Source organism: Batrachochytrium dendrobatidis, assembly GCF_000203795.2.
Source record: "Batrachochytrium dendrobatidis JAM81 unplaced genomic scaffold BATDEscaffold_15, whole genome shotgun sequence".
Lineage (NCBI taxonomy): Eukaryota > Fungi > Chytridiomycota > Chytridiomycetes > Rhizophydiales > Batrachochytrium > Batrachochytrium dendrobatidis.
This window is the reverse complement of record NW_006281113.1, coordinates 570,925-589,668: the sequence shown is the minus strand read 5'-3', so window position 1 is coordinate 589,668 and position 18,744 is coordinate 570,925. Positions and strand designations below refer to the sequence as shown.

Genomic DNA, 18,744 nt, shown 5'->3' with positions numbered 1-18,744 from the left:
AAAATAGCAAGGACGATACAAACTATAGAAAGTGAGCAGTAGATGGGTATAACCAGGTATAACCAGGTATGAATGGGTATCCATTAATAGAATACAACGCTGATGATTTTATAATAGTTGAATTGGGTTATGCTTTTACAACAGATCACTACAATGTAACATGGTTTTGACAAGACACCAATTGAAAACCAGTAGTTACAAGTTTAACCGTTTTTTACAATAGTCTGGATTGTACAATGATTACTGTCCAAATGCACATGTCAAATGCGTGTATAACCAGGTTGACGATATTGGCCAGTTGACACATGCTGATCAACTCGAGTGATGTAATGGAATGTAATACAATGCAATGGAATGGAATGAGTGCACCAATCCAGAATACGAGTCAATCACGACATATGATCATGATGTGTGGTTGATACAACTATATAGTGACAATCGACATTGATATATCTACAGTATACAATGCCAACACAACGGTTGCAAGTCACTGATCATCAACGTGACATTGTGATTGCAACATGAACTGCATTGTATCGACTCGGTCAATATCGATCATGACTGACCGTGTCGAGTTGAATGCAGAGCATTACTAAACCACATGTTTGAATCATGTCAACTACAACACATATTGATGACCATCCAACAACTGAGTGACATTCAGTTGCATATAGTCTTGTTTGAGCATGCATTTGTTCATATTTCAGCATATTGACCCTTTTTAGGGTGAATAAGGGTGTAAAGCTACACAATCAACCATATGATACTCGAATGCATAGTCAAGCTGCAGTTCAACCAAGAATTGCGGCTATTATATAAATGGATATCCCTTCAAAGTTGAACATTGATGTCAAATCACCATTAACCCTGACAACACAAATCCCTTAGAACGGGCACTCGACATGTTTTTAATCTATCCATTCAATGGCATAAATACAATCCAAACCAACCTGTCAATCAGCCATATACAACGTGTTTGACCAATACAAACCAATACAATGAAACTCGCAGTCACAGTATTGTCATCAATCCTGTTGGCTTGTTCGGTCACTACAGCCAACCCAGTCAATCCAAGTGCAACTACAAGTACCGATGCTAGCACTTCAACAACTCAACCCACTGCAACTGAAAGTAACAAATCTGGGCTTTGGACAGCTTCTAATGAAGAAATTGCAAATTGGGTTGATGTTAGTCAATTTACAAAGGCCGATGCAGAGTTGATCAAACAATACCTAAAACTAACCCAAGAACGTGAAAAAGCAAAAGAAATGCGGAACTTGCTAAAACAAGAAATTCCTAAACAAGAGAAACTAGTAAAACAGCTAGATCAAGAATCTTGGTGGCTTTTCCGTGAATTTGGAAAAGGAAAAGGTCCAAAGTACGGAAAGAAGCTCAACGAAGCCAGAGAAAAGTATAGAAAAGAAGAGATAAAACGTATCAAGCTTGAAAAGGAGTATTATAAAATCAATCCCAAAGATATTGATTTGGGCCTTAAATTAGATTTTGTCGAAAAAGAGCTCGCAAAGCGCCTGTTTGGAGACGATCTGAATTCGCCACTATTTTACTCTCACGTGGGTTTTATGAGATCAAATATTGGTTTTGTTGAAAACATACTTAAATTCCTCAATTTCCAACTAGACCAACAGTCAGAATCTGAGCAAGCCTCCACTAGTGGAACCCAGAGTTTACCACGGAATTATAAAAGTTTATCAAGCAAAACGCCTACAGACCAACCCACTCAAATCTCATCCAATACAAAGGGAACTTTCAAAGTTCGTTCTAGTACACGGAAAGCTTATTCCAAAATGAAAAGTAGTCTTGGATCACGCTGGAGTCAATTCAAAAACGATGATGATTCATCTGATTCGGATGATTGATTTGAATGCTAATCTGGACTGGTTTTGACCAAATGTGTTGTATTTTTGTTTGTAATAAATACAATACAGTACAATACAATACAATTACCACTTGATATTTGATATTTGGCATTGTATCTGATCATATTGTATACCGACACTTGTATGTTTCAATACATTATATATTGCATATTTGTGCATATTCGTGCATACCAAAACTAAACTGAATATACTTGATATATTGTACAGCTGATATTCACATTTGACATGGATCGCATTGGTTTCAAGTTTGTCAAATATCACATGTCGAATACCATCCAACAATATGGTCATTATGCACATGTTGATGTATGCAGTGATCGTATACTGGTCGATTGGTGCAATATGATCAACTACTAACGCAGTGTGGATAATCATATACTTGTAGCAGTATACCATATTGCACTGTTGATATTGCGCATCCAGTATCGACATGATCATTCAGATATACAGTGATAGATTCAAACAATACATACCATGATCGATACACTTGGATCATGTGTATCCAATCCATACCATGTATTACCAATATCTGTCATTTGTTCCACTTTTAAGCACGACATAGTATCAATAGTTTTTGATCTGGACGAATGACAATAAATGCCATCAGTCACTCAGTCATTCGTTCACTCATTCACAAAACATGACTGTCATCAGCTACGCTGACATCTATCCATCACCCATCCAGTATGCATAATGTTGAAACTGAAAGTGTGATACCAAGAGTAAACTGTGATAATACTGCAACGAATGGCATGATGGTTCACACTTGATATGTCTTGCAAACACTGCGACTTGTTTATTCAACAACACTTTTTACTACCAAGTAAAAATATAGTATATTCGACTATAATGGCTAATCATATTACACCAATCCAATACCATACACACATCATTTACGCCATTTATGCTACTAGACAAGCAATAGTACCGCATTTCAGCAAGTTTTCATGTAATAGTCGCCACATGGATGAGGTTTAAAGTATTTTATTTGCCACACGGGTCCAATAATAATCAAAACTCGCTCATGGATTTTACCATTCGACAATAAAAGCATCAAGCCGAACTATAAATCTGCAAATATCCCTCAACATTCTTGGTCGAGTCTTTAATTTTGCATTACTGAGATATATCATGCAACTCGTTACTGCTTTTATTGCTGCTCTTGCTTCGTCAGCCTCTGCTCATTTTATTCTTACCAGTCCTGCGACGAGAGGATTTGATGAGCTCAAGGAATCTACTGCACCCTGTGGTGGATACAATACTGTTGCATCTCGAACGAATGCTGCTTTGAGTGAGCATTATGCATTCATTCATGCTTGTTAATGTATTGTGTACAATCTGAACGTATTTGTATGCACTGACATTACATTAGAGTCGAATCTTGTTCTTGAGATTGCAGATGCCAATGCTGTCATTACTGTCAAGTTTGGTCCTGGTGAGAACCCAACCACTTTCCCTTATACTCTTGGCAGTCGCAACTACACTGCAGTAGGAAACTACACCATTCCCATCGACATGACCTCTGCAAATGCGAGTGGGATATTACAAATGGGTCAAATCGGTACCATCCAAGTGATTTTACAAGGCACTGATGGTATGCTATACCAATGTGCGGACATTACTCTAGCTGCAACAAATGGTGGATCGTCTGCTTCTACTAGTGCTGCTGCTCCCGCTGGCACGAATGCTGCTAAAGCTGCCAACAGTGCCAAGAAAACCGCTTTGAGTGTGATAGGTCCAATGGCTATTGCCATCCCACTTGTTCTCCTGTTCTAAATATCAAATGAACTCATGTTGCACTTGTTTTCAAAATTGTGTATCCGCACGAGTATCATCTCTTGTCATCTTTAGTTGATTGGTATTGTTGGTGGTGATTGGCATGACAACAATTGCATTCCTGAAATTGTTTTCTTGAATTAGATTGCAAGCATGTATGATTTTGAATACAGCAAAATCGAGTGTGTATAGACTTGACAGTCCAACCCATATTTGGATTACAATACATGAATCTAGTGATTGTACAGTGCATGCTGGTCAAATGTGCACAATTCAGAACTAGTTTGTATATCATGATAAACGTTGTTTATTAAAAAGGTAACCAATGTGTAGTAAAACGAGGTACAATGAATATCCAATTATTGTTTATTTCAAAGAGATGATTACTGCAGGATAGAGTGATCCATTTTACGTGAATACGACTGTAAATCTTGGTCAAAGTATAAAAACCTGCAAATGTTTTATGCGTGGCATTTAGGGTGAGGAGTAGGCACACTGGGTTGACGAGTACTTGATAGTTTGGTACTATGGGTGTGATGCGGTTTATCATGCGTTGTTGTGCGCGGTTTGGGATCAGGGCTAGATTGTGTTGCAACAGGACTCGAGGTTGCTACGGCAGTAGTTGAAGTACTTTTTCCAGTAGCTACTAGAGTAGTTTCTGTAGCCGAGGTAGCAGTTTCTGTAGCTGAAGCACTTTTTCCAATAGATAAAGTAGCAGTTTCTGTAGCTGAAATACTTTTTCCAATAGACGAGGTAGCAGTTTCAGTAGATGAAGCACTTGTTTTAGTTGCAGTAGAAAGACTAGAAGTCGATCCAACACTTCCAGTACCATCCTTGCATTCAGCAGGAACGGAAAAGTCATTTTGATGGTTTCTTGCATTGGGTCCCATACCACGTTTGGAGAATCCTCTCCAGATCTCACATTTGTTGGCTCCGTTGTAGCGAGCAGCATCTGATGCAATGATGGCATCACGAGCATCGAGGAAAGTGGGATTGCATGGCTGGATCATCATGCCTCCAATCACGTTCTGCAGAGCAATAATGTTACCAGCCTTGCCTTTGGCATTGTAAAGATCGGTAGAGAATCCATTCTTGGCAACCAAGTTCCAGTAGACTTCCCAAAGCATGACTGCCCACACTTCACCAATATCGTGGACTTCATCGCGTGTTTGGAGATCGGCATAGGTCAAGGGATTGACCTTGATATCCGTAGTGTAAGGATGGGAACGAATACCAGAAGCATCTCCAGTGGCATAAGCGCCCATGACAATAGGGGTTGTGGCAACATCCGTTTTTTTTGAAGTAAGATACATGGCAATTGTGTCGGACCAGCCTTCACCCATACCACCCGATTCAAGAGCTTCCAAGCATTGGGTCGTGGCAGCTCCACCCGTCAACCGATTGGAAATACCATGCACATACTCGTGGATAGGAATGACGTTGTCAAGACCACCGTCGCGGTTGGGCGTAGTGGTAGTGAAACGGAACATGTCCATTTCACCAGGTTGACCATCAGCAGGAGCATAAAACTTGGCATCATCAGTACCAGCAGTGCTTTGAACATTGATGACAACAACATCGTTACCCTCACCGCCTTTACCAAAATTGTCCTTTTGGAAATTACCAGCAGCCTCGGTAAACCCATACTGATACGAGATATCGTGAACAATATTGCCAACTATGCGTTTACACATACATGAATACACAGTCTAGATAAATAGGATGTAAAAATACTTCAACAAAAATGCTTACTGTAGAACAAATTGATGGCGCTAGCCTTGACATTGGCAGCAGTTCTTGGATCTTCTTGCGGGTTAAAACTGGAATCAAAAACACCATTAACACCACTGCTAGGAGTACCGCTGGTTTGATCTGCAGCTAGAACATTGTTTCCAGTAGTTTCTTGACCATCTGTCCAACCTTGAGGAGAAGAAGCATTAAACTCGGGATTTTTAACCATTTCAAATCCGTCATTCACGTCAACTTTTGGAATGGGAATGACCTTGTACGAAGCTTTACTCTTGAAATCAACAGCGTGAATAACTTTGCCAGTATCAGTATGAGCCCAAACTTGAACCCACTGGGTCAATGGATTATCACGAAGTTGGAATTTATAAGTCTGAGCCATCGATCCATCGGCTTGAGCAACATACTCGATCATATAAGCAAACTTTGTATACATGGGGAGATGATAAGTCTGAGTAACCTGGTCAGACACTTGCTTAAAAGACAGTTTAGGTTCCGAGGCAATAGTCGACAAGTCACTTTTAGCAAAATGACTTTTTGTACCAAACGATGACGAAAAGGAAATAATTTGGCCAGCTTTGATATGAACTGCAGCTTGATGATTGGCAATACGAATACCATTAACAACGTGTGCACCATATATATGAGTAATCCCTGCAGCATCAGTAAATGTGTTGTACGCTTTAAATTCCTTGTTGGAAAGACCGAGTCGATCACAAATGTAGGCAGTACCGATTTTGACCGAATCCTCATTAGAAGGTGCTTTAAAATTTGAGGCATGGTTCAGAGGAAAGTGCGTTGACACAGATTTTGGGAAATAAAAAGGCAGATTGGAAACCGACTCTACAGGCTGGGAAAACGGAGCAGCAAAAACTACCGAAGTAGCAATAGCAAAAACAAAGGCAACAGACGATCCAAACATTATCTAGTGTATATAGGTTGCAAGACAATGAATACAAGTATAGTCCAAGCTAGAGTGTTGGAAATATAGGGTTTTATATAGATTAATTATTTCAATTTGGCGTTTCAGCTCAGCATGAGTTCAACCCGTAAAACGCCTAATAACAAACACCTGCGCAATTCATACCGGTGTGTGCCGATGCAAGTGGTCGAGGCATTAATGCTTAGGTTGATTGAATACCTGCCAACAAGCATAATACATCACACGTGGTTGCATTAAAATTTGAATATATCAGCTATTGGGGTAGTAACCATTTTTACCATTGTAGATACCATTAGTTAAAAGATGGATTTGTAGTATCATTCGACAACTCTGAAACTAGCTCAAATATGATTCATCTCAATGGTACAAAACAGATTCACATTGTAGTGTGTATTCATACATGCCAGTAACATTAATGATTCAAATATACTGCTCACTCAAACCAGTCTGTTGATATTATAGCAGTGACAAAATAAAAACTTCAAGAACCAATATTTATATAATTCAACCCAAGAAAACGGCAATAGAGCAATAATAATAGGGTTCATGAGATAAAAGACAGAGATGAACATTGTAAAATAGTGGCAGATATAAATGAGATGAAAAAAACTCGCACCGAAAATAATGTATGTGAACAATAAGGAGAAGCAAATGCAGATCTAGATTGGTATTGAATAACCAAAAAACGTGTAGATATCAAGTCAATGAGTTATAGATTCAGCATCACCTGCAACAAATCTCGGGCCATGATTTGTTCTTCTGTAGTAACAGAACAGACAGGCGGAATGCAATCATCCATGGCAGAAAAGCGTCCTATGGCTTGCAAATACAGCCGTTGTGCATTCTTGGCATGATGATGAATTGCATTGGTTACATTGCCATCTTCAAACATAATTCCCTGTGATGGATACTGATCAAAAGGTGTGAATATCCTGCATGAATTGGGATGTTCATCACACAACGCAGGCTTTGAGCCAGCAAGACTAGGTTGGTGATGATGGAGTAAAGGCGTGTCCACAGAATGAACTTTTAATATAAACGCAGTGCCAACTAATCTTGACAGATCATCCGGTATACTTTCAACAGCAGCTACAGTATTGACAATTGTGGGTGGATGCGAGATATCATGCGAAGGTGATCCTGTTTGCTTTTGATGTGAGTAAATGTCTGTTTCATTCATGCACATGTCCATCGGGTCGGAGCTAGACAGTATAGTGGAATCCTGCACTGACTCATCCACACTCACATCCATATTGTCGAGATTGTCACCAGTGCCTTTAGACTCTATGTTACCCTCGACTTTAGTCATGGGTAGGGTTGTTGTGGCAGACCGAAGCGATCGAAGGGGAAATGGAGTGCCAACAGTGTATGTGATACCCTCTTGAGTAGAGATATGTCGAAGCAGTGCTTGAAGTGATTCTCGTCTTTGTCGAACATTTTCTCTAAAGCTCACTCGACGTGGTTGTGTGTTTAAAGCAGTGGTAGATTTCGGTGATGAAGAGCCAGAGAGAGTGGTGAATTCATCAAGTGTTGATCCAATATAGGCTGGAGTTCCAGATGGCGTGGATGGAGTATGCAAAAAGGCAGGTGATTTGGGAGAGTAAGTGGTCGTTGTATGGGTTGCAAACGGTTTAGAATTGGATAGTGGAAGCGTCGATACAGACGCTCTACGTCTTGACACGCCAGTTCCATTACTGTTCAAGGAATCAACATCAAAAGATGATCCATTGTCACAAGTCAACGCAGTCGACAATGGAGAAAACCCATTTGTACTTTTAGGATTGATTTCCGGTAGTAATGGTAACATACGATCATGTGAATCCAAAGCAGCAATGGAATTACGTCTTCGATTCCTAATCGTAATACTTTGTCGAATCAGTTTACGGTCTTGCATAGACAATGAAGGATCTATAAAAAGCTTCAAATCTTCTTTTGATAATTGATCCCAAGCGGGATGAGAGTTTGGATCTTCATCCAAGAGTTCAGAGGTGACAGCAGCCATAAAAGCAGTAGCTGCTCCAGTAGATCGCCGTCTTCCTGAACTGGGTTTGAGTCCGTTACGTAAAGGAGTCAAAAGTGCCAACGGTGTGCTTGATGCGACTGATGCACGTTTATTTCTTCGACCTCTACCTCCACCAGAAGCAAATCGTGGAGCCATTTTATTAGTAGATTTAGTTAGAGTAGATGCATTATCCATGGATGCATTCAATGTATATGTTGAATGATATGGATCATGATGGTCGTGTTTTGAATCTTCAGTTTTTGCAGTGATTAAAGCGTCATGCAATGGATCAGAAACCTGTTCAAGATCGCTTTCAGAGTCGCTGTCCACATCGGTAGTTGTAGCGTCGGTTGTAGAGGTCATGGTAGAGATCACGGCAGTAGACTGTACCTCGTTATCAATTGGATTGATTTTTACAGTAGCAATAGGCATGACAGTTAGACTAGCAGATGAATGACGCCTATATTGTGCACTGACAGGAATAGAAACAGTTGTACTGACATCATGATTGGAATGAGATTGCAAGGCAGTAAAAGTAGTTGGCACATCTGAATGGCCAATGAAAAGATCGGAACCTAATCTTCTCTGACGAAACACATCACTCGTGTGATCTTCCTCTGAATAGTCACTTTCAGCACCTAGTAAAGGATATTTAGAATCCATCATCATAGTACTAGGAGATACAGTAGTGGATACAGGAGCACTGACAGAAGCCAGTGTAGTATGAGTAGGAGCGTGCATTAAAGCATGAGGTTCGACTATACGTGGCGATACAGAACCAATGGGCGATACAGCCAAATCGGATACAGATAATGGAGTGCCAGTAAGAGTAGAGCTTGAGGACACGATAGGAGAGGACACACAAGTAGAGCCACTGGATAAGCCAAACAGTGGTTGAAATTGAAACGATTGTTGAGGATGCATCATCAGTAATTGTTGAGAATTATGTTTTAAATGAGATGCAGACAATGACGAGTTGGAATAAAGATCATTCTGAGGGGTCATGGATTGCTGACGAAGTAAATGTTGATGAAGAGTGGAACGAGAATCCGAAAGCGGATGAGGAACAGCAAATGAATTGAAAGAGCAATTGGACAGACCAGCGGACGGAGAAATCCAAGCAGACATCAATGCACCCGATTCAGGGATAGTTTTAGTGACAGGAGTGGTAGAAATCACAATAGTAGAAGGACGATCCGACCTGAGATTGGAATGGATAGCAGTTGAAGTGGGTTGTGCGATGCTGATGGAGGGAATGGAAGCCAAGGTTGAGTTCCGCCTCGGGTGTTGGAACAGACCAAAATCCGACTGAGAAGGCATTTTATTATTCATTAAAGAGTTATAGTCATCGTGGATTCCAGTCATGGTCGAGTCATGGACACTTGGAATCAACGGAGTGAAATCACCAAACTGAATCAAGTCAGGCATTGATGTAGTAGAAGCAGCAACAGTAGTTTCAATGGAAGAGTCGGAATGATCGACAAGAGAGCAATGATTCCAACGAGAAGTGTCGGTTGCATTCAATGCATTGCATTCAGCACTAGTTTCAGATAAAGTCGAACTCAACCCACAACTAGTGTTGTTACTCAATGTGCATACACGGAGAGTGTTGGTTGTTCCTGTTGTTCCTGAAAGTCCTGAAAGTCCTGCAAGTCCTGTTGTTCCTGTTGTTCCAAACAACTCTTGAACAGTCAGATAACCTGCTGCTGGTGCTTGCGACTCAGACAAGGCCAATGCAGGCGGTTGTGAGGCTGCATCATCGTTGGAAACAAACAACTCTGTCAAGTCAAAGTCCATCAATAATAATACTAGTTCAATAATAACCAGTTGATGCTTCGATAGTCAAGATTTTCATTCGTGCTTTGATCTTCACTTTGATTTATTCATTCTTGATAACCATGAGATAATCCATCTAAAATCTGCTCTAAAACCTGGTTACCACCATGCTTGACTACCATCTCTCTTGCCTTTCTCTCCATACTCTTCAATTCCTTTGCTGTGTCTGCAAACACTCCCGCATTCTCTAATATCTCAATCGCATACTTTTTAATATCCATATCTCGTGTTCGCTGTCTTAGTATACCTGTGTGATGGAATGGTCATTAGCATGCTTCAAACTGTGTCATGTTTTTTAATACACTACTCAACTGCATAGTTGCGATGACTTGCTGCTGTCTTTATGGATACATCGAACAATCGGGTATGAGAATTTACCCTCTGTTAAATCCTCTGCATACCCTTTGCGATCATGATACTTTTAAAACTGTTATCATCTTGAAATAAAAGTGTTTTGAAACAGTAGGCTTACTTTGGCTGATTTTAGATTCAAATAATCGTCACGCACTTGATAAAATACACCAATCAGATTCACTAGTTTGATGTATTCTAGCGCTGCCGGTGACTCAATGTCACTTGTATATCAAATTCTATGGTTACCAATCCATATCATTCTACTACCGGGTATACTAAAACACAACTTACAATGACGAGTTTGCACACAGCTGCATCATTCGAACTCCCAATCGAAGAAGACCTCCTGTCTCTAAACATTTACTCAGTACATTTAAATCCATACCCAGTATCTCAAACTAAAACTTACTGTTTTCTACCATTTTCAAATAATCAGATTCACTTGGACAAACAACTGTGTCCCTCCAATGAATCTCCATCCCCTGTCCCAAGTGCAGCAATTGCAACTCTTCGGTAAATGCTTGAACAATTCTCACATCCTTCAACATCAGCACGTTTTCCAAAGCAATAAAGTATCTAAAACAAAAAAACATGTCAATCCATGTCAATGCATCCATTCAAACCAGTTGCCAACCTACGCGTAATTAGCAGCATTGATTGTACTTGCAACTCCAAAAATCTTGTGCGTGACTAAACATTGTATGATTAAAAAGAATTCACAAGATGTTATACAACAATAGGATTGAGTTTAAACAGATCTGTTTACCTGGCACTCCACGTCGTAAATCAGATCCGTCTTCTACATCATCGACCCTATTCATCAAGTATGATTTAGTACAAGCCACTATTTAAATGATGCAAATCACTTACAATAAACTCGCAGTATGCAGCATAGCAACCACTTGCTTGATAATGGCAAGTTTTTCAGTGGGCACCTGGAACCATTTTTGAAACCCTTCAATAAGCAAGTTTCGTATTTCCTGGCCAGGATGCTGAATGAGGTATTGATACGGCTCAAGCACAATCTAAATAAGAGTGTATTGTTGTGTCAGCACCCATAATGGTCTGATAAATACGAGGTAATGCGCTACACTTTAAACCTTGCCTCTTTTGGGTCTTGAGAACTCATGGATAAAGTCGGACTCTCTAGACTCAAATTAGTTATTAATTCAAACCCTCAGGAAATCACGTTATGGCTGCAACAATAGGAATAAGAAACTGTTATTCTTGATATTGATTTCAGAATATCAACACAATTGTTGATTTGAATGACAAGATCGTCTATTGTGTGTGTCACGATAACAATCTGACTTGTTGACACGATCCATTGATTCTCTCGACTCGATACAAGACAATCCTTGATTTTGTATTGATGGGTTTCAACAGTCTCTTGTATATCTGTACACCAACTAAACCAATTGTAAAGTTTTACAAAAAAACTCCGTTTGAAATGCTACAACAGCAGTCTGGTTTCAAATCATGATGAAATTGACCTGAAATGTAAATAAATATTTATCTGTTGGCAATTATAAACCAATCAAGATCTGATCATCAATAAAGATGGCAACGCAAACGTGCAGACTCTTGAACTTTAAAAAAAGTACTAGATTTGTGTCGAGTCGCATTACTTGATTCAACACCATCTTTGTGATTGGATTGTTACTTTTTAAATACATGACAATTGATTATTACACTTTTTGTTTCATCACTTCAATTCTATTATTTTTGGATTGGGTTGCAATCAACCATTCACTCGATATTTATTCAGTTTTTTTGGACTTTTTAACTTTGGGGTTGCTCTTGGAAGGGGTTACACCTTTAGATTTGATTTTTATAGGTAAAGTGGCTGTTTCAGATACTGATGATGATGAATGTGCAGATCTTTTTTTGGAAATCTTGACCAGCCGTTCACCTATAACAAAAACAATTTAATATATACATCATCCACTCAATGTTGAGCATTCATCTTACCAGAATGAAACCCAAATGGCAATGATTGCAATTCGAGTCCGGTTTTTGGAGTTCGTGGAGTATAAGGTACATCCAAAGCCTTGAGACCTTGATTGATCAATGTATCTTCTTGCAATACTGGATCAACTCGATGACTTGGTACAATCTGCACAATCCGATCAAATGCTCTTTTTCCCACACGCATACCTTGATGCACATCTGAAGGATGTAGAATTGACATGGTTGCCATTTCACCTACATCTACCAATTTCATGTGTGTTTCTGGGTTTGTGTTGGGTAAGAGTTGAATCATATTGTAGGTGGAATGATCTTTTGAGGACTTGGATTGAATAGGTTCTGTAGTGATTGTTTCAGAAATATTGACTGATTCCAAATCATCTATTTTAAACTGAATGAATCGAATAAGACTCTTGTTTCATTAGTTTGAAAGAGTACATAAAAGAACTTACATGCATTGGGACTCGAAACAGCCATAGTTCAGTTTCATTAGATGATGAATCTGATTTAGAAGCAGAGAATGTGAGAGGATTGGATACAGGAAGTGATGAAGAAGTGTAAGGAATCTTTTCAAGTCCATGAGGGGGTTGAAAAGGCCAAGACGAAGTATGTTCTTGATCCATTGTTGGATTATAAACAAGAAACAAGAAAAATATTGAATGTCAAATTTAGATTTTAACCCAAAATAAATTGATTAAAATTGATGAATTACAACAAGAATGAAGGACAGAAATAAGAATAGAAACAAGAGAAACAACAAGAGAGATTTTCATGAGAAATAGTTTTTTTAAATATCAAACTTGAATGACAAGAACATTGATCGTGTCTTGCATTTTATTTTATTGTAAACTTGAACATTTTATTCATAAAAAGTTTGTATTGTAAACTGTGCTTTTAGAATGTAACAAAATAGTTTGGCGCAGTTTCAAACATCAAAATGGATTTGAAATGATTTTATGCGTTCTTATTCCTTTTTGTCTTGTTATAATCCATTCACTATTCAATACGAATTGTTTGACATGTCATTGATAAAGTTCTTTTTAACAACACTGTTTTTAAATACTATAACTGTATCAGCTCAAGGAATTGGTATTGCAGGATCTCCACAAGCAGCTCAAGCAGGTGTAGAACAATTCCAATTCTTTCTACAAGCACCAGGAAACTGTCTTATTTCTCATACCGACTTGCCAATAGATGCTCCTTCCAAAAACCTCGCTGCGTTGTGGATTAGAGCTGTATTTCATGATGCAGGAACATGGGATCCCAATGCTGTTGCTCCAGCACTTTATGGCGGAGCCAATGCAGGAATTAGGTCGTTTGCTAATGTGAGCGAGAATGCAGGACTGTTTGCATCGCTTGCTCCAAGGTTTCAGCAGAATACTGCTGTCAATATGTCGGCTGCTGACACAATTGCTCTTGCTGGATTGACATCAGTAACTCATTGTGGTGGTCCACATATTCCTTACTCCCCTGGAAGAATTGACACCACCACTCCCCAAACTCCCATAGGGAGGATCCCTGAAGCAAACGAACGATATCTTACTGTCAAACCCAAACTACAACGCATGGGATGGACAAACGAAGACATTGTTGTCTTGGTAACTGGAAGTCATACTATGGGGTAAGTCAAGTCACGTCTTATAAGAAAGCTTAACTGAATCTAACTTGATTGAATAGTGGAATTCATGCAGCCAACTCTCCTCAACTTACAAACAAGTCGTATATTCCGTTTGATACAACTCCAGGTGTATTTGATAATGATGTGTTTATTCGAGTGTTGGCTGGTCATTGTCCTGTTCCTGTAGATTGTGATATTGCCAATGATCCAGAGTTGCGTCCTATTGTTCAAAGGTATACTTGATTCATGATAAAAGTCTTGAATGGTTTAACATACAGTTTAATTAAATATTCGTATACTGTATGATAGATATGCTGCGGATCAAAAGGCTTTCTTTGACCAATATGCCATTTCATTTGCTAAACTCTCCAATCAAGTTACTGGAGTAACACTCAATCCAGCCATGAGTATATCTATTGCAGTTCATGCTAATCTGTTGGAAGAAGGCACGACTGATTTGGATGGAAAGATTCTTAGTGGACCCAATGCAGGCATGTTAGGAAATGGAATGAGTATAACAGGATCGAATACAACACATGTTAACAAAGCGACACCTTCGCAACAATCCAATAGTTCAATCATGTATTCATCCGGATTCATTCTAAGAGGATTTATGCTGTGTGTGGTTTGGATAAGCACTTGTGGAATTTTATCTTTTGTAAACTGAATAAAACTTGAATTCAACGTTTTATACAACACTTTACCAGATATTTGATCAAGAAAATCGAGTGTTGAATTCATCTTGACATTGTTACTGCAAGACTTACTTGTACATACTCATGAATCGAGACGAGTCTTTGCGATGTTTGGAAATATCCAAAAAGAAGTTTGCAGCTGGTGAAACAGTTGCTGCATTAAAGTTTGCCAACAAGGCTATTGCATTGGATGTTTCTACAGAAACTCAAACATGGGTGTGTTGCTATGAGTGTTGATGCACTAGTTAGAAAAAAGTGCTTTGTTGGTCATCATTACTGTTTATCAAGTTCATTCTAGTCAAGTTTCTGTTTCAACATCACTAGTGAATGTCTTGAACTAGAATTCTATTCTAAAATGTTGTTGAAAACCTCCCTGTATGAGTGTCTGGCTATAACGCCCCTTTTGTTGGTCATGCACTCGTTGAATTCTTTTACTAATTCTATATCTCATTCTTGTTGTTCTGGATTTCATTTCATTCTGCAATCTGTGCTTTAGCTCGAGTTTTTAAATAATCAATCATCTACTGCCGATACAAAACCTTCATCTACTTCCACAGGTCCAAATCTTCGTCAAAGACATTCATCTACTTCTGAAACTCATTCCTCATCGTCATCTAAACCTACGGCTGCACAAGAAGATGAATCATCGAGACCATTCACAGATCTTCAAGTCAAGGGAATCAAGAAAATTCGTGCTTTTAAAACCAAAGGTGATTTGTATGGTATCTTGGGTTTAGAAAAAGACTGCAGCGAATCAGATATCAAAAAGGCATATCGCAAGGTGTGTTGCTTGTATGACTTGTGTGGATATTCGACTCTTTATTGACTGGTGTATTTAGCTTGCATTGCAATTTCATCCTGATAAATGTGGTGCTCCTGGAACTGATGAAGCATTCAAGGCAATCAGTCACGCATTCACTGTTTTAGGCGATTCTGACAAAAAAGAACACTATGATCGATACGGCATAGATCCAGATACTAGAGCTGGTGCTGCTGCTGCATCTCGTGGTGGTGCTGGATTCCGTGGCTTCAATGGTCAACGCTTTGAAGGAGATATTAGTCCTGAAGATCTATTCAGAATGTTTATGGGTGGTGATGATTTCCCTGGATTTGGTGAGTTGGCTTCAATCCCATTTACTCATTGATTTGGAATACTGACACGTTTGTACATTCTTGACGTATAGGTGGAGCTGGGTTTCATACATTTTCCTCCAACTCACAGCCAAGAGCTCGGTTCCGTCAGGCACAAGCACGTCAAGGAACTCAAGTCAACTCCAGTTCTCTTCTTCAAATCATCCAAATGCTTCCTGTCATCTTTTTAGGACTATTTACTCTAGCTTCGTTGCTTTCTTCAACCCAACCGGATGCCTTTTCATTCACCAAATCTAGAGATTATCCTGAACAACACACCACTTCAATCCACAAAGTTCCATACTATGTCAACTCTGAACACTTTAAATCCAACTGGGCTTCAAGTGAATCCAAAACAAAAGTGTTGGAGGGTTCTGTGGAAAAAGCTTATCTCCAAGCCTTGGAACGAGGATGTCGAAGCGAACTGGAAAATAAAAGATTCCAAATCCAACAATCGTACGGATTATTCGGAGTAGACAAAAAAATGCTAAAACGAGCTCAAGGAATGCGGCTACCCAACTGCGAACGTGTTGATCAATGGAATAATGAAAGTTGATCAAATTGAAAATGTATTTTGTGTATCAAATTTAAATACTTGAATGATCATGTAAAATAGACTCTTCAAAGTGTTGGTTTCTTGGAATCATGACTACTAGAGTGTTGGTTTCAACGACAATATCGCGACATGGACCGAGTATAAAATAATAGTGTACAATTTCAACCATCAACGATAAACCAATCCTTTTAGAATGGACACACTCGACAACATCAACAAAAATCAACTTTAATAAATTATGCTTTGGATAGGGTTGAGCAACGCAAATGAAATGGATATGCATAAAATAATAAGTTGAGTGACCATAACTAGGCAATTCTTGGCTGGAATCAATGATCGCTTTCAAGCCCAGGAATGTCCTTGATTTTCATAGCGACAATCTCCGTCAACACCTTGCCGATGATCTTTACTCCTTGGTCGACTTGTTCTTCAGTGATGCAGAGTGGTGGAGCAAGACGGATGATGTTTTGGTGTGTGGGTTTAGCCAGCAGACCATAGTGCTTTAGTAAAAGACAGATATGCCAAGCCGTTTTGTCACTTTTGGTTTCATCAATAACAATGGCATTGAGAAGTCCTCTGCCACGAACAATCGAGATCAAAGGGGAGTGAAGAGATTCAAGTCCAGCTCGGAACCTTTGGCCCATGAATTCAGCACGCTCAGCCAACTTTTCTTCCTTGATGACTTCGAGAGCAGCCATAGCAACAGCACATCCAAGTGGGTTACCACCATACGTGCTTCCGTGTTCGCCTGGTTTCAGACAAAGCATGATATCCTTGTTGGCAAGAACGGCAGAAACAGGATACAAACCTCCCGACAAAGCCTTGCCCAAGATCAAAATATCTGGCTTGATTCCTTCATGATCAATAGCCAACAGCTTACCAGTACGTGCCAAACCAGTCTGAATCTCATCAGCAATAAAAAGAATGTTGTACTGTTTGCAAAGATTGTAGCAGCGGGTAAGATAACCCTCATCAGGAACGAAAATTCCTGCCTCGCCTTGGATGGGTTCTACAAGGAATGCGCAGATCTTGTCACCATGGGATTTGAATGCAACTTCGAGTGCATCAGCATCATTGTAGTTGATGCGTTTTCCCGTTGCAGGACAGATGCTAGTAATGTTTGGAACAAATGGACCAAAATCATTGGTTGCATCTGGATCGTTGGACATGGAAATAATAGAAATGGTTCTTCCGTGAAAGTTGTTTCCACATGCAATAATAATAGCCTCATTGGCTGGAATGTTTTTCTTGAGATATCCCCACTTGCGAGAAAGTTTGAAAGCAGTTTCAACAGCTTCTGCTCCTGTATTCATGGGCAGCACCATATCAAATCCAAAATACTAGACACATGTACATGATTTAGACTCAAAGTATGATGGTATCAGTGATGAACAGGATACCCACCTCGGTAATATATTTGGCATAGTTTCCAAACGTATCCGAGTAAAAAGCGCGAGAGCACAAGGCGAGTTTGGCAGCTTGATCAGACAAAGCCTTGAGAATCTTTGGATGCGAATGACCTAATTAAACCATTCATACGTGTTAATCATTTCAGTTGATTTGAAACTTGGTTTGTATTCTGCATTGGATGCTTGGAAATCAAATGTAAAATCAACGGCGAATTTACGAGATTAGATGAACAACATGCACAGGAATAAGCACGGATCAAATCGAGTCATTAAGGATTTGTTTTTAAAAGAAATGAATCCCTGATGATTTCAAAGCAACCGATCAAACCGGCCAAATTGTTGATTGACCATAATACGTCACATGATCAGATATTGATAGTTGACAACAGTTGTCACTAGTCAGCAAGAGCAATAAAAATCAAATCACCTTGGTTTGTAGCAGAATAAGCAGACAGGAAGTCCATATAAGTGCGACCTTCTGGATCGGTCACATAAATGCCGTGAGCAGAGGAAAACACTACAGGCAAGGGGTGATAGTTGTGAGCACCATATTGATACTCTAATGCAATGATCTCCTCTGAAGACTTTCCCTTTTCAGGAGAATTCGTGGTACGAGAAGCTTCTCCCAAAACAGCAATAGTCTTGGTTGCGGCCTGGCACACAGTGCCGTGAGCAGTTCCATTGGTTGCAGTAGTCATACTGTTTGTTTTAGTGGTTGGGCTAGAATTTAGGGGTTAGAAGTTAAGAATTTGGGGAAGTTGCCAATCGTGACGTTGTGTCCCCAAATCTCTGTTCTTGTCAGTATTCAAGCT

General features: G+C 39.5%; 9 protein-coding genes across 9 annotated transcripts; 3 read left to right on the top strand and 6 right to left on the bottom strand.

Moving 5' to 3' along the window:
* Positions 1-998: 998 nt before the first annotated feature.
* BATDEDRAFT_27958 (uncharacterized protein) lies at positions 999-1,877 on the top strand (the record flags this gene model as incomplete). Its single annotated transcript, XM_006682144.1, has 1 exon — positions 999-1,877. The coding sequence occupies one exon, from the start codon at positions 999-1,001 to the stop codon at positions 1,875-1,877; it is 879 nt and encodes a 292-aa protein (XP_006682207.1).
* Positions 1,878-3,029: 1,152 nt separating this feature from the next.
* BATDEDRAFT_36124 (uncharacterized protein) lies at positions 3,030-3,706 on the top strand (the record flags this gene model as incomplete). Its single annotated transcript, XM_006682174.1, has 2 exons — positions 3,030-3,189; positions 3,271-3,706. The coding sequence occupies 2 exons, from the start codon at positions 3,030-3,032 to the stop codon at positions 3,672-3,674; spliced, it is 564 nt and encodes a 187-aa protein (XP_006682237.1). The 3' UTR covers positions 3,675-3,706.
* Positions 3,707-4,540: 834 nt separating this feature from the next.
* Positions 4,541-5,266, bottom strand: BATDEDRAFT_5302 (uncharacterized protein; the record flags this gene model as incomplete). The annotated part of the gene is made up of 1 exon (XM_006682054.1): positions 4,541-5,266. A coding segment is annotated over one exon (726 nt), but the record flags the coding sequence as incomplete, so codon positions are not given.
* Positions 5,267-5,639: 373 nt separating this feature from the next.
* Positions 5,640-6,368, bottom strand: BATDEDRAFT_37484 (uncharacterized protein; the record flags this gene model as incomplete). Its single annotated transcript, XM_006682188.1, has 1 exon — positions 5,640-6,368. A coding segment is annotated over exon 1 (702 nt), but the record flags the coding sequence as incomplete, so codon positions are not given.
* A 704-nt stretch (positions 6,369-7,072) lies between these two features.
* Positions 7,073-10,162, bottom strand: BATDEDRAFT_91959 (uncharacterized protein; the record flags this gene model as incomplete). The annotated part of the gene is made up of 1 exon (XM_006682224.1): positions 7,073-10,162. The coding sequence occupies one exon, from the start codon at positions 10,160-10,162 to the stop codon at positions 7,073-7,075; it is 3,090 nt and encodes a 1,029-aa protein (XP_006682287.1).
* Positions 10,163-10,248: 86 nt separating this feature from the next.
* On the bottom strand, positions 10,249-11,580 carry BATDEDRAFT_14267 (farnesyltranstransferase; the record flags this gene model as incomplete). Its single annotated transcript, XM_006682065.1, has 8 exons — positions 10,249-10,448; positions 10,514-10,619; positions 10,674-10,776; positions 10,865-10,907; positions 10,965-11,131; positions 11,194-11,245; positions 11,322-11,368; positions 11,426-11,580. Coding segments are annotated over 8 exons (873 nt in total), but the record flags the coding sequence as incomplete, so codon positions are not given.
* Positions 11,581-12,315: 735 nt separating this feature from the next.
* BATDEDRAFT_92088 (uncharacterized protein) lies at positions 12,316-13,146 on the bottom strand (the record flags this gene model as incomplete). The annotated part of the gene is made up of 3 exons (XM_006682223.1): positions 12,316-12,467; positions 12,527-12,914; positions 12,976-13,146. 3 exons carry the CDS (start codon positions 13,144-13,146, stop codon positions 12,316-12,318), a joined length of 711 nt encoding a protein of 236 aa, XP_006682286.1.
* Positions 13,147-14,920: 1,774 nt separating this feature from the next.
* On the top strand, positions 14,921-16,523 carry BATDEDRAFT_14248 (uncharacterized protein; the record flags this gene model as incomplete). The annotated part of the gene is made up of 4 exons (XM_006682063.1): positions 14,921-15,052; positions 15,333-15,617; positions 15,676-15,949; positions 16,021-16,523. 4 exons carry the CDS (start codon positions 14,921-14,923, stop codon positions 16,521-16,523), a joined length of 1,194 nt encoding a protein of 397 aa, XP_006682126.1.
* A 213-nt stretch (positions 16,524-16,736) lies between these two features.
* BATDEDRAFT_20895 (ornithine-oxo-acid transaminase) lies at positions 16,737-18,663 on the bottom strand. The gene is made up of 3 exons (XM_006682090.1): positions 18,360-18,663; positions 17,928-18,043; positions 16,737-17,863 (listed from the first exon to the last, which is right to left on the bottom strand). The coding sequence occupies exons 1-3, from the start codon at positions 18,628-18,630 to the stop codon at positions 16,853-16,855; spliced, it is 1,398 nt and encodes a 465-aa protein (XP_006682153.1). The 5' UTR covers positions 18,631-18,663; the 3' UTR covers positions 16,737-16,852.
* Between the last annotated feature and the right edge of the window lie 81 nt (positions 18,664-18,744).

Coding starts and splice junctions, on each gene's coding strand:
- BATDEDRAFT_20895 (XM_006682090.1), bottom strand. CDS start 18,630: ATGACTACTGCAACCAATGGAACTGCTCACGGCACTGTGTGCCAGGCC. Junction 18,044..18,359: donor TTATTCTGCTACAAACCAAG/GTGATTTGATTT, acceptor TGGTTTAATTAG/GTCATTCGCATCCAAAGATT. Junction 17,864..17,927: donor ATGCCAAATATATTACCGAG/GTGGGTATCCTG, acceptor ACATGTGTCTAG/TATTTTGGATTTGATATGGT.